General features: G+C 47.8%; 1 protein-coding gene across 1 annotated transcript; it reads left to right on the forward strand.

The window, feature by feature from the left end:
• Positions 1 to 8,465: 8,465 nt before the first annotated feature.
• Positions 8,466 to 9,296, forward strand: LOC124027602 (putative protein TPRXL; the record flags this gene model as incomplete). Its single annotated transcript, XM_046339969.1, has 1 exon — positions 8,466 to 9,296. A coding segment is annotated over one exon (831 nt), but the record flags the coding sequence as incomplete, so codon positions are not given.
• Positions 9,297 to 14,483: the final 5,187 nt, after the last annotated feature.

The following is a 14,483-nucleotide window of genomic DNA, read 5'->3' on the forward strand; positions in this document are numbered from 1 at the left end:
TAAACCCATGGTAGAGGGGCCAAACCAACTAAAACCAACTAAACCCATGGTGGAGGGGCTAAACCAACTAAACCCATGGTAGAGGGGCCAAACCAACTAAACCCATGATAGAGGGGCCAAACCAACTAAACCCATGATAGAGGGCCAAACCAACTAAACCCATGGTAGAGGGGCCAAACCAACTAAACCCATGGTAGAGGGGCTAAACCAACTAAAACCTTGGTAGAGGGCCAAACCAACTAAACCCATGGTAGAGGGGCCAAACCAACTAAAACCATGGTAGAGGGGCCAAACCAACTAAAACCAACTAAACCCATGGTAGAGGCCAAACCAACTAAAACCAACTAAACCCATGGTAGAGGAGCCAAACCAACAAAACCAACTAAATCCATGGTAGAGGGGCCAAACCAACTAAAACCAACTAAACCCATGGTGGAGGGCTAAACCAACTAAACCCATGGTAGAGGGCCAAACCAACTAAACCCATGGTAGAGGGGCCAAACCAACTAAACCCATGGTAGAGGGGCCAAAACAACTAAACCCATGGTAGAGGAGCCAAACCAACTAAAACCAACTAAACCCATGGTAGAGGGGCCAAACCAACTAAAACCAACTAAACCCATGGTAGAGGGGCCAAACCAACTAAAACCAACTAAACCCATGGTGGAGGGCTAAACCAACTAAACCCATGGTAGAGGGGCCAAACCAACTAAACCCATGGTAGAGGGGCCAAACCAACTAAACCCATGATAGAGGGGCCAAACCAACTAAACCCATGATAGAGGGGCCAAACCGAACTAAACCCATGGTAGAGGGCCAAACCAACTAAACCCATGGTAGAGGGGCCAAACCAACTAAAACCTTGGTAGAGGGGCCAAACCAACTAAACCCATGGTAGAGGGGCCAAACCAACTAAAACCATGGTAGAGGGGCCAAACCAACTAAAACCATGGTAGAGGGGCTAAACCAACTAAAACCTTGGTAGAGGGGCCAAACCAACTAAAACCATGGTAGAGGGGCTAAACCAACTAAAACCTTGGTAGAGGGGCCAAACCAACTAAACCCATGGTAGAGGGCCAAACCAACTAAACCCATGGTAGAGGGGCCAAACCAACTAAACCCATGGTAGAGGGGCCAAACCAACTAAACCCATGGTAGAGGGACCAAACCAACTAAACCCATGATAGAGGGGCCAAACCAACTAAAACCAACTAAACCCTTGGTAGAGGGGCTAAACCAACTAAAACCAACTAAACCCATGGTAGAGGCCAAACCAACTAAAACCAACTAAACCCATGGTAGAGGGGCTAAACCAACTAAAACCTTGGTAGAGGGGCCAAACCAACTAAAACCAACTAAACCCATGGTAGAGGGGCTAAACCAACTAAAACCTTGGTAGAGGGGCCAAACCAACTAAAACCATGGTAGAGGGGCCAAACCAACTAAAACCAACTAAACCCATGGTAGAGGGGCTAAACCAACTAAAACCTTGGTAGAGGGGCCAAACCAACTAAAACCAACTAAACCCATGGTAGAGGGGCTAAACCAACTAAAACCTTGGTAGAGGGGCCAAACCAACTAAAACCATGGTAGAGGGGCCAAACCAACTAAACCCATGGTAGAGGGGCCAAACCAACTAAACCCATGGTAGAGGGGCCAAACCAACTAAAACCTTGGAACAGGGTCAGATAAGACTGCCCAAGTCTCTATTTGGACTGAATGTAAACCATGGAACAGGGTCAGAACAGACAGACCATAACTAGTGATCCAGGCCAGGGGTAAGACATCTCTAATGGATTCAACACTGCAGTCCCAGGGGTGTCTGGAGACTGGTCCTGAGGCCAGACTGCAGGGAGATTTTAAAGGCTGGGGTCTGGGTTCTATATTAGGGGTTAAAGGCTGGGGAAGGGGAAGTGAAACTGGGTATGGGACTGGGAGCTAAAGGCAGGGGTCTGAGCTCCTTTCCAGAATATTTTTGGGAGCTCTCAAAATTATTAGCGGCCTGATTGGAGGTACATTTGAACGCATGAGGGCCCTCGTGGGTCCTAGAGTTTGGGTCTGGGTCTGGGTCTGAGGTCCTAGGGGTTAGTGGACTAGGATGGCTGGGGGCTCCCCTTCCAAAATACATTTGTGGGGGGCTGTAAGAAATGGCTAAAGGTTTCATCTTCCTGACCTACTTAATGGAGCCGGGTGGATGCCTGTGTGTTGGGTAACGCTCTAGAGAGGTCCTGGCTGGTCTGGCAGCAGAGTAGACACGTTCCTTCTGGCATAAAACTACACTCTTATTTTACCTCTTAATGAGAGGAAGGATGGATGGAGAGAGAGGGGGAGGAGGGAGGGGAGAAAGAGAGAGGGAAGGGAAGGAGGGAGGGGGATGGGAAGGAGGGAGGGGGAGAAAGAGAGGGGAAGGGAAGGAGGGCGGGGGATGGGAAGGAGGGAGGGGGAGAGAGAAAGAGAGGGGACGGGGGAGAGCGAGAAAGAGAGGAGAAGGAGACAGGGGGAGAGGGGGTGGGGGAGGTAGTAGTGAGAGAGAGAGAGACAGAGAGAGGGGAGAGAGAGAGAGAGGGGGTGGAGTGGGGGAGAGAGAGCGTAGAGGGAGAAAGAAAGAGCTGGAGTGGGGGAGGGGAGAGAGAGAGAGAGAGAGAGGGGAAGGGGAGGAAGGAGAAAGAGAGTGAGAGTGAGAGAGAGAGATAGGGGGAGACAGAGAGGGAGAAGAGAGAGACAGAGAGGGGGGAAAGAGAGAGACAGAGAAAGGGGGGGGAGAGAGAGACAGAGAAAGGGGAAGAGAGAGACAGACAGACAGACAGACAGACAGACAGACAGACAGACAGACAGACAGACAGACAGACAGACAGACAGACAGACAGACAGACAGAGAGACAGAGAGACAGACAGAGAGAGAGAGACAGACAGAGAGACAGAGAGACAGAGAGAGAGACAGAGAGAGAGAGAGAGGGAGAGAGACACAGAGAGACAGACAGACAGACAGACAGACAGACAGACAGACAGACAGACAGACAGACAGACAGACAGACAGACAGACAGACAGACAGACAGACAGACAGACAGACAGACAGACAGACAGACAGACAGACAGACAGAGAGAGAGGGGGTTCCTAAATACCAAAGGAGGAGGGGAGAGAGGAATACTTTGTTTTGCCTGTTCATAAGGTCATGTTATGATAACCTTCCATGAAAATATTTGAACTGTTTGGTTGCAGCAACAGACTGACCGACAGGAAGAACAGGCTCTTAACAACACAGAGCTGCTTGGACATCTACTGGCACTGGGTCCTGGGCGGACTGCTGTCGGGAATGTGCTGTTGTGGGGAATGTGGTGCTGTGGGGAATGTGGTGTTGTGGGGAATGTGGTGCTGTCGGGAATGTGGTACTGTGGGAATGTGGTGTTGTGGGGAATGTGGTACTGTCGGGGAATGTGGTGTTGTGGGGAATGTGGTACTGTCGGGAATGTGGTGTTGTGGGGAATAGTGTTGTGGGAATGTGGTGTTGTGGGGAATGTGGTGCTGTCGGGAATGTGGTGTTGTGGGGAATGTGGTACTGTCGGGAATGTGGTGTTGTGGGGAATGTGGTACTGTCGGGAATGTGGTGTTGTGGGGAATGTGGTGTTGTGGGGAATGTGGTGCTGTCGGGAATGTGGTGTTGTGGGGAATGTGGTGTTGTGGGGAATGTGGTGTTGTGGGGAATGTGATACTGTCGGAAATGTGGTACTGTGGGAATGTGTACTGTGGGGAATGTGGTGTTGTGGGGAATGTGGTGTTGTGGGGGATGCGGTGCTGTGGGGAATGTGGTGTTTTGGGGAATGTGGTACTACGGGAATGTGGTGTTGTGGGGAATGTAGTGCTGTGGGGAATGTGGTGCTGTCGGGAATGTGGTGTTGTGGGGAATGTGGTGTTGTGGGGAATGTGGTGTTGGGGAATGTGGTGCTGTGGGGGAATGTGGTGCAGTCGGGAATGCGGTGTTGTGGGGAATATGGTGCTGTGGGGAATGTGGTACTGTGGGGAATGTGGTACTGTGGAGAATGTGGTGTTGTGGGAATGTGGTACTGTGGGGAATGTGGTACTGTGGGAATGTGGTGTTGTGGGGGATGTGGTGCTGTGGGGAATGTGGTACTGTCGGAATGTGGGAATGTGGTACTGTCGGGAATGTGGTACTGTGTGGAATGTAGTACTATGGGGAATGTGGTGCTGTGGGGAATGTAGTACTGTCGGGAATGTGGTGTTGTGGGGAATGTGGTGTTGTGGGGAATGTGGTGCTGTGGGGAATGTGGTACTGTGGGGGAATGTGGTGTTGTGGGGAATGTGATGTTGTGTTGTGGGGAATGTGGTGTTGTGGGGGGAATGTGGTGCTGTGGGGAATGTGGTACTGTCGGGAATGTGGTACTGTCGGGAATGTGGTACTGTGTGGAATGTGGTGTTGTGGGGAATGTGGTACTGTCGGTAATGTGGTACTTTGGGGAATGTGGTGTTGTGGGGAATGTGGTGTTGTTGGGAATGTGGTACTGTCGGGAATGTGGTACTATGGGGAATGTTGTGGGGAATGGGGTGCTGTCGGGAATGTGGTGTTGTGGGGAATGTGGTGTTGTGGGGAATGTGGTGTTGTGGGGAATGTGGTGTTGTGGGGAATGTGGTGTTGTGGGGAATGTGGTACTGTCGGGGAATGTGGTGTTGTGGGGAATGTGGTACTGTGGGGAATGTGGTGTTGTGGGGAATGTGGTATTGTAGGGAATGTGGTTTGTGGGGAATGTGGTGTTGTGGGGAATGTGGTGTTGTGGGGAATGTTGTGTTGTGGGGAATGTGGTACTGTGGGGGAATGTGGTGTTGTGGGGAATGTGGTGCTGTGGGGTATGTGGTACTGTCGGGAATGTGGTACTGTGCGGTATGTGGTGTTGTGGGGATTGTGGTACTGTCGGGAATGTGGTACTGTCGGGAATGTGGTGTTGTGGGGAATGTGGTGTTGTGGGGGAATGTGGTGTTGTGGGGAATGAGGTACTGTGGGGAATGTGGTACTGTGGGGAATGTAGTACTGTGGGGAATGTGGTACTGTGGGAATGTGGTGTTGTGGGGGATGTGGTGCTGTGGGGAATGTAGTACTGTCGGGAATGTGGTGTTGTGGGGATTGTGGTGTAGTGGGGAATGTGGTGTTGTGGGAATGTGGTGCTGTGGGGAATGCGGTGTTGTGGGGAATGTGGTGTTGTGGGAATGTGGTGCTGGGGGAATGTGGTGTTGTGGGGAATGTGGTGCTGTCGGAATGTGGTGTTGTGGGGAATGTGGTGTTGTGGGGAATGTGGTGTTGTGGGGAATGTGGTGTTGTGGGGAATGTGGTGTTGTGGGGAATGTGGTGTTGTGGGAATGTGGTGTTGTGGGGAATGTGGTGTTGTGGGGAATGTGGTGTTGTGGGGAATGTGGTGTTGTGGGGAATGTGGTACTGTCGGGAATGTGGTGTTGTGGGGAATGTGGTACTGTGGGAATGTGGTGCTGTGGGAATGTGGTGCTGTGGGGAATGTGTACTGTGGGGAATGTGGTGCTGTGGGGGATGTGGTGTTGTGGGGAATGTGGTGTTGTGGGGAATGTGGTGTTGTGGGGTATGTGGTACTGTGGGGAATATGGTATTGTGGGGAATGTGGTGTTGGGAAATGTGGTGTTGTGGGGAATATGGTATTGTGGGGAATGTGGTGTTGTGGGGAATGTGGTGTTGTGGGGAATGTGGTGTTGTGGGGAATGTGGTGCTGTGGTGCTGTGGGGAATGTAATACTGTCGGAATGTGGTGTTGTGGGGAATGTGGTGTTGTGGGGAATGTGGTGTTGTGGGGTATGTGGTACTGTGGGGAATATGGTATTGTGGGGAATGTGGTGTTGTGGGGAATGTGGTGTTGTGGGGAATATGGTATTGTGGGGAATGTGGTGTTGTGGGGAATGGTGTTGTGGGGAATGTGGTACTGTGGGGAATGTGGTACTGTCGGGAATGTGGTACTGTCGGGAATGTGGTACTGTGTGGAATTTAGTACTATGGGGAATGTGGTGCTGTGGGGAATGTAGTACTGTCGGGAATGTGGTGTTGTGGGGAATGTGGTGTTGTGGGGAATGTGGTGCTGTGGGGAATGTGGTACTGTGGGGAATGTGGTACTGTGGGGAATGTGGTGTTGTGGGGAATGTGATGTTGTGTTGTGGGGAATGTGGTGTTGTGGGAATGTGGTGCTGTGGGGAATGTGGTACTGTCGGGAATGTGGTACTGTGCGGAATGTGGTGTTGTGGGGAATGTGGTGCTGTGGGGAATGTGGTACTGTCGGGAATGTGGTACTTTGGGGAATGTGGTGTTGTGGGGAATGTGGTGTTGTTGGGAATGTGGTACTGTCGGGAATGTGGTACTTTGGGGAATGTGGTGTTGTGGGGAATGTGGTACTATCGGGAATGTGGTGCTGTAGAGAAGGTGGTATTGTAGGGAATGTGGTTTTGTGGGGAATGTTGTGTTGTGGGGAATGTGGTGTTGTGGGGAATGTTGTGTTGTGGGGAATGTGGTACTGTGGGGAATGTGGTGTTGTGGGGAATGTGGTGCTGTGGGGAATGTGGTACTGTCGGGAATGTGGTACTGTGCGGTATGTGGTGTTGTGGGGAATGTGGTACTGTCGGGAATGTGGTACTGTCGGGAATGTGGTGTTGTGGGGAATGTGGTGTTGTGGGAATGTGGTGTTGTGGGGAATGTGGTACTGTGGGGAATGTGGTACTGTGGGGAATGTTGTACTGTGGGGAATGTGGTACTGTGGGGGAATGTGGTGTTGTAGGGAATGTGGTACTGTGGGGAATGTGGTACTGTGGGGAATGTGGCATCCCCATAACAGAGAACAAGTTCAAGACAGGGTAAATCTCATCCAACTGGTCAATGGACAGAAAATCAAATCTCCAGCCAGCCACCTCAACAGGAAATCAAATCTCCACCCAGCCACCTCAACAGGAAATCAAATCTCCACCCAGCCACCTCAACAGGAAATCAAATCTCCACCCAGCCACCTCAACAGGAAATCAAACGTCCACCCAGCCACCGGTTAATGGGGACATGTCAGACAACATAGACATACTGCTACCACAGTCGGAGAGTCAGTACCCATGTAAACTGCTGCATGTTTAGTATAGACATTCTGCTGCCACAGTCAGAGTCAGTCCCCATGTAAACCGATGCATGTTTAGTATAGACATTCTGCTACCACAGTCAGAGAGTCAGTCACTGTCATGTTTAGTATAGACATTCTGCTACTACAGTAAACTGCTGCATGTTTAGTATAGACATTCTGCTACCACAGTTACAGAGTCAGTCCCCATGTAACCTGATGCATGTTAAGGATTACTGTAGATACGGCTGGGTATCAGGTTCTTCCTGAAGTACAGCTGTTAGGTATTAGGTCTGTCCAGTACTTATGCAACTTTGATTGAATGCCTTTACCTGTACAGCACAGTAGATCGTTCTGTATGTTTACTATAGACGTGTCACGTTCTGACCTTAGTTCTTTTGTTATGTCTTTGTTTTAGTATGGTCAGGCGTGAGTTGGGTGGGTTGTCTATGTTCCTTTTCTATGATTTGGTATTTCTGTGTTTGGCCTGGTATGGTTCTCAATCAGAGGCAGCTGTCAATCGTTGTCCCTGATTGAGAACCATACTTAGGCAGCTTGTTTTCACCCTTGAGTTGTGGGTGATTGTTTTCTGTTGAGTGCTTTAACTGTTTAGTTCGTTCACCTTGTTGTTTTTTGTTCTGTGTTCATTTACTTTATTAAAAAGATGGACACTTACCACGCTGCGCATTGGTCCTCACCTCCTTCCAGTACCAACGGCCGTTACAATATGGCTGGGAATTTCCCAGAAGAAGAAGTGTTCTGGCATTAATAAGGCAGAGCAGTCTGCGATTTGTTTTGAATGTAACCCACCCTACAGTAAAATGATCTGGATAAGAGCGTCTGCAAAATGGCTGAAGAGAAAATAGCGGACTTCACATAAAACTAGTCTACTGTCATGAAACCGGTCTATTGTCAGGACAGGAACAGTGAAATGGAGTATGTGTTGGAGAGATGATACAGTATCTCGACATGACTCCTCTCTCTCTACCACCCCCCCCCTCTCTCTCTCTCTCTCTCTCTCCCACCATAAAAGGTATGTTACAGGAAGGAGCTGCCAGACTTCTCAATTGGTCCCAGACCCAAAACTTCTACCCCTTCATCAGCACACCTATTTCCCTCCCTCTGTTGCCCTTTCTTTCCTTCTCTGACTTCCATGGTGCACTCAAACCCAAAAAGAGAAAGAACGAGAGAAAGAGAACCCACATCCTCCAACACATGGTAGAGCCCAAGCCTGGCAACACAGAGAGTCTCTCAGCCAACATCCTCTAGGAGAACTGGCAACACAGAGAGTCTCTCAGCTAACGTCCTCTAGGAGACCTGGCAACACAGACAACGTCCACTAGGAGGCCTGGCAACACAGAGAGTCTCTCAGCCAATGTCCACTTGGAGGCCTGACAACACAGAGAGTTTCCCAGCCAACCTCCACAAGGAGCCGAAGCCTGGCAACACAGAGTCTCTCAGCCAACCTCCACAAGGAGACGAAGCCTGGCAACACAGAGTCTCTCAGCCAACCTCCACAAGGAGCCGAAGCCTGGCAACACAGAGTCTCTCAGCCAACCTCCACAAGGAGCCGAAGCCTGGCAACACAGAGTCTCTCAGCCAACCTCCACAAGGAGACGAAGCCTGGCAACACAGAGTCTCTCAGCCAACCTCCACAAGGAGCCGAAGCCTGGCAACACAGTCTCTCAGCCAACCTCCACAAGGAGCCGAAGCCTGGCAACACAGAGTCTCTCAGCCAACCTCCACAAGGAGACGAAGCCTGGCAACACAGAGTCTCTCAGCCAACCTCCACAAGGATCCGAAGCCTGGAAACACAGAGTCTCTCAGCCAACCTCCACAAGGAGCCGAAGCCTGGCAACACAGAGTCTCTCAGCCAACCTCCACAAGGAGCCGAAGCCTGGCAACACAGTCTCTCAGCCAACCTCCACAAGGAGCCGAAGCCTGGCAACACAGAGTCTCTCAGCCAACCTCCACAAGGAGCCGAAGCCTGGCAACACAGAGTCTCTCAGCCAACCTCCACAAGGAGCCGAAGCCTGGCAACACAGAGTCTCTCAGCCAACCTCCACAAGGAGCCGAAGCCTGGCAACACAGAGTCTCTCAGCCAACCTCCACAAGGACCGAAGCCTGCAACACCACCACGAGACGTTCTTGCACACAGACATTTGAATACCTGAGCAGACAATGTGAAAAATCTGTCGACGTGCCCTTGAGCAAGGCTGACCCTGTAACCTGTAAAACAAAACATTTCATTGCACCTATCCAGTGTGCCAATACATTATTTAAAATTATATATATATATATATATATATATATATATACAGTTGAAGTCGGAAGTTTACTTACACTTAGGTTGGAGTCGTTCCACAAATTTCATGTTAACAAACTATAGTTTTAGCAAGTCGGTTAGAACATCTACATTGTGCATGACACAAGTCATTTTCCAACAACTGTTTACAGACAGATTATTTCACTTATAATTTACTGTATCACAATTCCAGTGGGTCAGAAGTTTACATACACTAAGTTGACTGTGCCTTTAAACAGCTTGGAAAATTCCAGAAAATGGTGTCATGGCTTTAGAAGCTTCTGATAGGCTAATTGGCATAATTTGAGTCAATTGGAGGTGACCCTGTGGATGTATTTCAAGGCCTACCTTCAAACTCAGTGCCTCTTTGCTTGACATCATAGGAAAATCAAAAGAAATCAGCCAAAAGGCCTCAGAAAAAAATTGTAGACCTCCACAAGTCTGGTTCATCCTTGGGAGCAATTTCCAAACACCTGAAGGTACCACGTTCATCTGTACAAACAATAGTATGCAATTATAAACACCATGGGACCAAGAAGCAGTCATACCGCTCAGGAAGGAGACCCGTTCTGTCTCCTAGAGATGAATGTACTTTGGTGCGAAAAGTGCAAATCAATCCCAGAACAACAGCAAAGGACCTTGTGAAGATGCTGGAGGAAACAGGTACAAACGTATCTATATCCACAGTAAAACAAGTCCTATATCGTCATAACCTGAAAGGTCACTCAACAAGGAAGAAGCCACTACTCCAAAACCACCATTAAAAAGACAGACTATGGTTTGCAAATGCACATACTTTTTGGAGAAATGTCCTCAGGTCTGATGAAACAAAAATAGAACTGTTTGGCCATAATGACCATCGTTATGTTTGGAGGGAAAAGGCGGAGGCTTGCAAGCCGAAGAACACCATCCCAACCGTGAAGCACGGGGGTGTCAGCATCATGTTGTTTGGGTGCTTTGCTGCAGGAGGGCCTGGTGCACTTCACAAAATAGATGGCGTCATGAAGGAGGAAAATTATGTGGATATATTGAAGCAATATCTCAATACATCAGTCAAGTTAAAGCTTGGACGCAAATGGGTCTTCCAAATGGACAATGACCCCAAGCATACTTCCAAAGTTGTGGCAAAATGGCATAAGGACAACAAAGTCAAAGTATTGGAGTGGCCATCACAAAGCCCTGACCTCAATCCTATAGAAAGTTTGTGGGCACAAATGAAAAAGCATGTGCGAGCAAGGAGGCCTACAAACCTGACTCAGTTACACCAGCTCTGTCAGGAGGGATGGGCCAAAATGTACCCAACATATTGTAGGAAGCCTGTGGATGGCTACCCAAAACATTTGTCCCAAATTGAACAATTTAAAAGCAATGCTACCAAATACTAATTGAGTGTATGTAAACTTCTGACCCACTGGGGAATGTGATGAAAGAAATAAAAGCTGAAATAAATAATTCTCTCTACTGTTATTCTGACAGTTTACATTCTTAAAATAAAGTGGTGATCCTAACTGACCTAAGAAAGGGGATTTTTACTAGGATTAAATGTCAGAAATTGTGAAAAACTGAGTTTAAATGTATTTGGCTAAGGTGTATGTAATCTTCTGACTTCAACTGTGTATATATACAATTGAAGTCGGACGTTTACATACACCTTAGCCAAATAGTCTGGATTCGGAATAAAACAATAGTCTGGATTCGGAATAAAACAATAGTCTGGATTCGGAATAAAACAATAGTCTGGATTCGGAATAAAACAATAGTCTGGATTCGGAATAAAACAATAGTCTGGATTCGGAATAAAACAATAGTCTGGATTCGGAATAAAACAATAGTCTGGATTCGGAATAAAACAATAGTCTGGATTCGGAATAAAACAATAGTCTGGATTCAGAATAAAACAATAGTCTGGATTCAGAACTCCCAACAGTGCAGATATGTTTGACAATCATGGAGGTCATTTTCCCTGCTGCTAGACTCAGTCTCCTGTGTTCCCCCCTCAGTCTTATTGTCCAGTCCTTTGTTGATATTCCTTGTGTTGTTTTAAAACATGTGCCCACCAAACAGTCCAAAACGGTAAATATTGATATTCGACTGACGTTGTAGTCTCGGGCTGACATGAGAAAGTCATTTAGAGCGTTTGTTCAGAGGAGGAACTCAAACCCAGTGTAACCCTTCTCTCTGCATCCTGATCCTTGTTTTCAGTTGACTGGCGAGGGCTTTTGGTCTCCACAGCTGGCTGCAGCGTCGCTCCAACCGACTTGGGTTCAGGCAGTATTTGTTTTCTTTCTAAATGCTTTTGCTCCACATGATCGAGCTTGCCTGGCGCAGTAGAACCAATGGAATAGTCTCAAAAGTTCAAGCCCTGCACATCAGCACTACAGGCAATCTCAATCAAGCACTTAAAAATATTTGAAAGGAAACAAATACTATTTGAACCTAAGACTGCTGTGCACAGCTTATGAGGGGTTTGTGCTGTACTCTTTGACTTCTTCCCAAATGGAACACTGTTCCCTACACAGAGCATCACGGCCCCCGTTCAAAAGTATTACACTTTGTAGGGAATAGGGTGCCATTTGATACACCGGCTACAGGTCTGATTCCCAGCCTTCCCTCCTCTAAGATCCCAAATCCAAGCAATGCGAAGGATCTCTGGAGTGAAAGGTAACTATACAATAATGCCTGCTTCAAATCAGACCCATAATACCTGCTTCAAATCAGACCCATAATACAGTACATGATTATAACCATCATGGTTGTTATATAAACTTCAAAATACTATACAGTTAACTTGCTCTACTACAAGCAGTTACATAATGCAATAATGTTTTTACATCCACTTTTTGGTAATTTAAATATTTTTACAAAAAAACATTTCTGACGACAATATACTGTGGATATAGCAGTATGTGGACACCACTTCAAATGAGTGGATTCGGCTATTTCAGCCACACCTGTTGCTGACAGGTGCATAAAATCAAGAAAACAGCCATGCAGTCTCCATAGACAAACATTAGCAGTAGAATGGTCTTAATGAAGAGCTCAGTGACTTTCAACGTGGCACCGCAATAGAACGGAACCACCGGTTGCTGGAGCGCGTAGTGTGTAAAAAATCATCTGTCCTCGGTAGCAACACTCACTACCGAGTTCCAAACCGCCTCTGGAAGCAACGTCAGCACAAGAACTGTTAGTCGGGAACGCTACATGAAATGGGTTTCCATGGCCGAGCAGCCGCACAAAAGACTATGATTACCATGCGCAATGCTAAGCGCTGACTGGAGCGGTGTAAAGCTTGGACTGGAACAGTGGAAATGCATTATCTGGAGTGATCAAATCGAATTGGTCACATACACATATTTAGCAGATGTTATACAGTAGAATAGAATACAGTATATACATATGAGATTAGTAAAGTAGTATGTAAAGATTATTAAAGTGACTAGTGTTCCATTATTAATAAACTGGCCAGTGATTCCATGTACAGTATATAGGGCAGCAGCCTCTAAGGTGCAGGGTTGAGTTGCTGTGTGGTAACTAGCTAGTGATGGCTATTCAACAGTCTGATGGCCTTAAGATAGAAGCTGTTTTTCAGTCTCTCTGTCCCAGTTTTGATGCACCTGTACTGACCTCACCTTCTGGATGATTGCGGGCTGAACAAGCCGTGGCTCAGGTGGTTGATGTCCTTGATGATCTTTTTGGCCTTTCTGTGACATCGGGTGCTGTAGGTGTCCTGGAGGGCTGATAGTTTGCCCCTGGTGATGCGCTGTGCAGAACGCACCACCCTCTGGAGAGTCTTGTGGTTGCGGGCGGTGATACAGCCCGACAGGAGGCTTTCAATTGTGCATCTGTAAAAATGTGTGAGGGTTTTAGGTGACAAGACAAATTTCTTTAGCCTCCTGAGGTTGTGTGACATCGGGTGCTGTAGATATCCTGGTTTCGTCACCATCTGGCAGTCCAACGGACTAATCTGGGTTTGGAGAATGCCAGGAGAACGCTACCTACCCTAATGCATAGTGTCAACTTTTAAGTTGGTGGAGGAGGAATAATGGTCTGTGGCTGTTTTTCATGGTTCAGGCCTCTTAGTTCCAGTGAAGGGAAATCTTAACGCTACAGCATACAATGACATTCTAGACGATTCTGGGGCTCTTTCCTGTTTCTGCATGACAATGCCCCCGTGCACAAAGCAAGGTCCATACAGAAATGGTTTGTCGAGATTGGTGTGGAAGAACTTGACTTGCCTGCACAGAGCCCTGAACTCAAACCCATCGAACACCTTTGGGATGAATTGGAACGCCGACTGCGAGCCAGGACTAATCGCCCAACATCAGTGCCCGAACTCACTAATGCTCTTCTGGTTGAATGGAAGCAAGTCCTCGCAGCAATGTTCCAACATCTAGTGGAAAGCCTTCCCAGAAGAGTGGAGGCTGTTATAGCCGCAATGGGGGGGGACTATCTGCATGTTAATGCCCATGATTTTGTACAGCTCTGCTTTGCTGGCACGCACTCACAGACTCACAGACACGCACTCACAGACACACACTCACAGACTCACAGACATGCACTCACAGACACAGACTCACAGACACACACTCACAGACACACACTTACTCACACTTACTCACACACACAAACACACACACACACACTATTTCACCACCACCCCACGGGGTAGTTTTCTCTTTAACCCCACATTAACCCCATGGGGAGGGGGTTTATAGTTTACAGGGACTACAGTCAGTAATCAGACCAACTGAGGTCAGGTTAATTAGCAGGTTAACCGGACACAGACCCCTGCATATAGCACTCTCTATATCACTCTCAAAAATCTATCAGCAGTCTATCAGCAGTCTATCAGTATCTATCAGCAGTCTCAGCTGTCTATCAGCAGTCTAGCAGCAGTCTATCAGCAGTCTATCAGCACCTATCAGCAGTCTATCAGCAGTCTATCAGCAGTCGATCATCAGCCTATCAGTACCTATCAGTAGTCTATCAGTACATATCAGTACCTATCAGTAGTCTATCAGTACCTATCAGTAGACTATCAGTACATATCAGTACC

Source organism: Oncorhynchus gorbuscha, unplaced genomic scaffold (genome assembly GCF_021184085.1).
Source record: "Oncorhynchus gorbuscha isolate QuinsamMale2020 ecotype Even-year unplaced genomic scaffold, OgorEven_v1.0 Un_scaffold_3363, whole genome shotgun sequence".
NCBI lineage: Eukaryota > Metazoa > Chordata > Actinopteri > Salmoniformes > Salmonidae > Oncorhynchus > Oncorhynchus gorbuscha.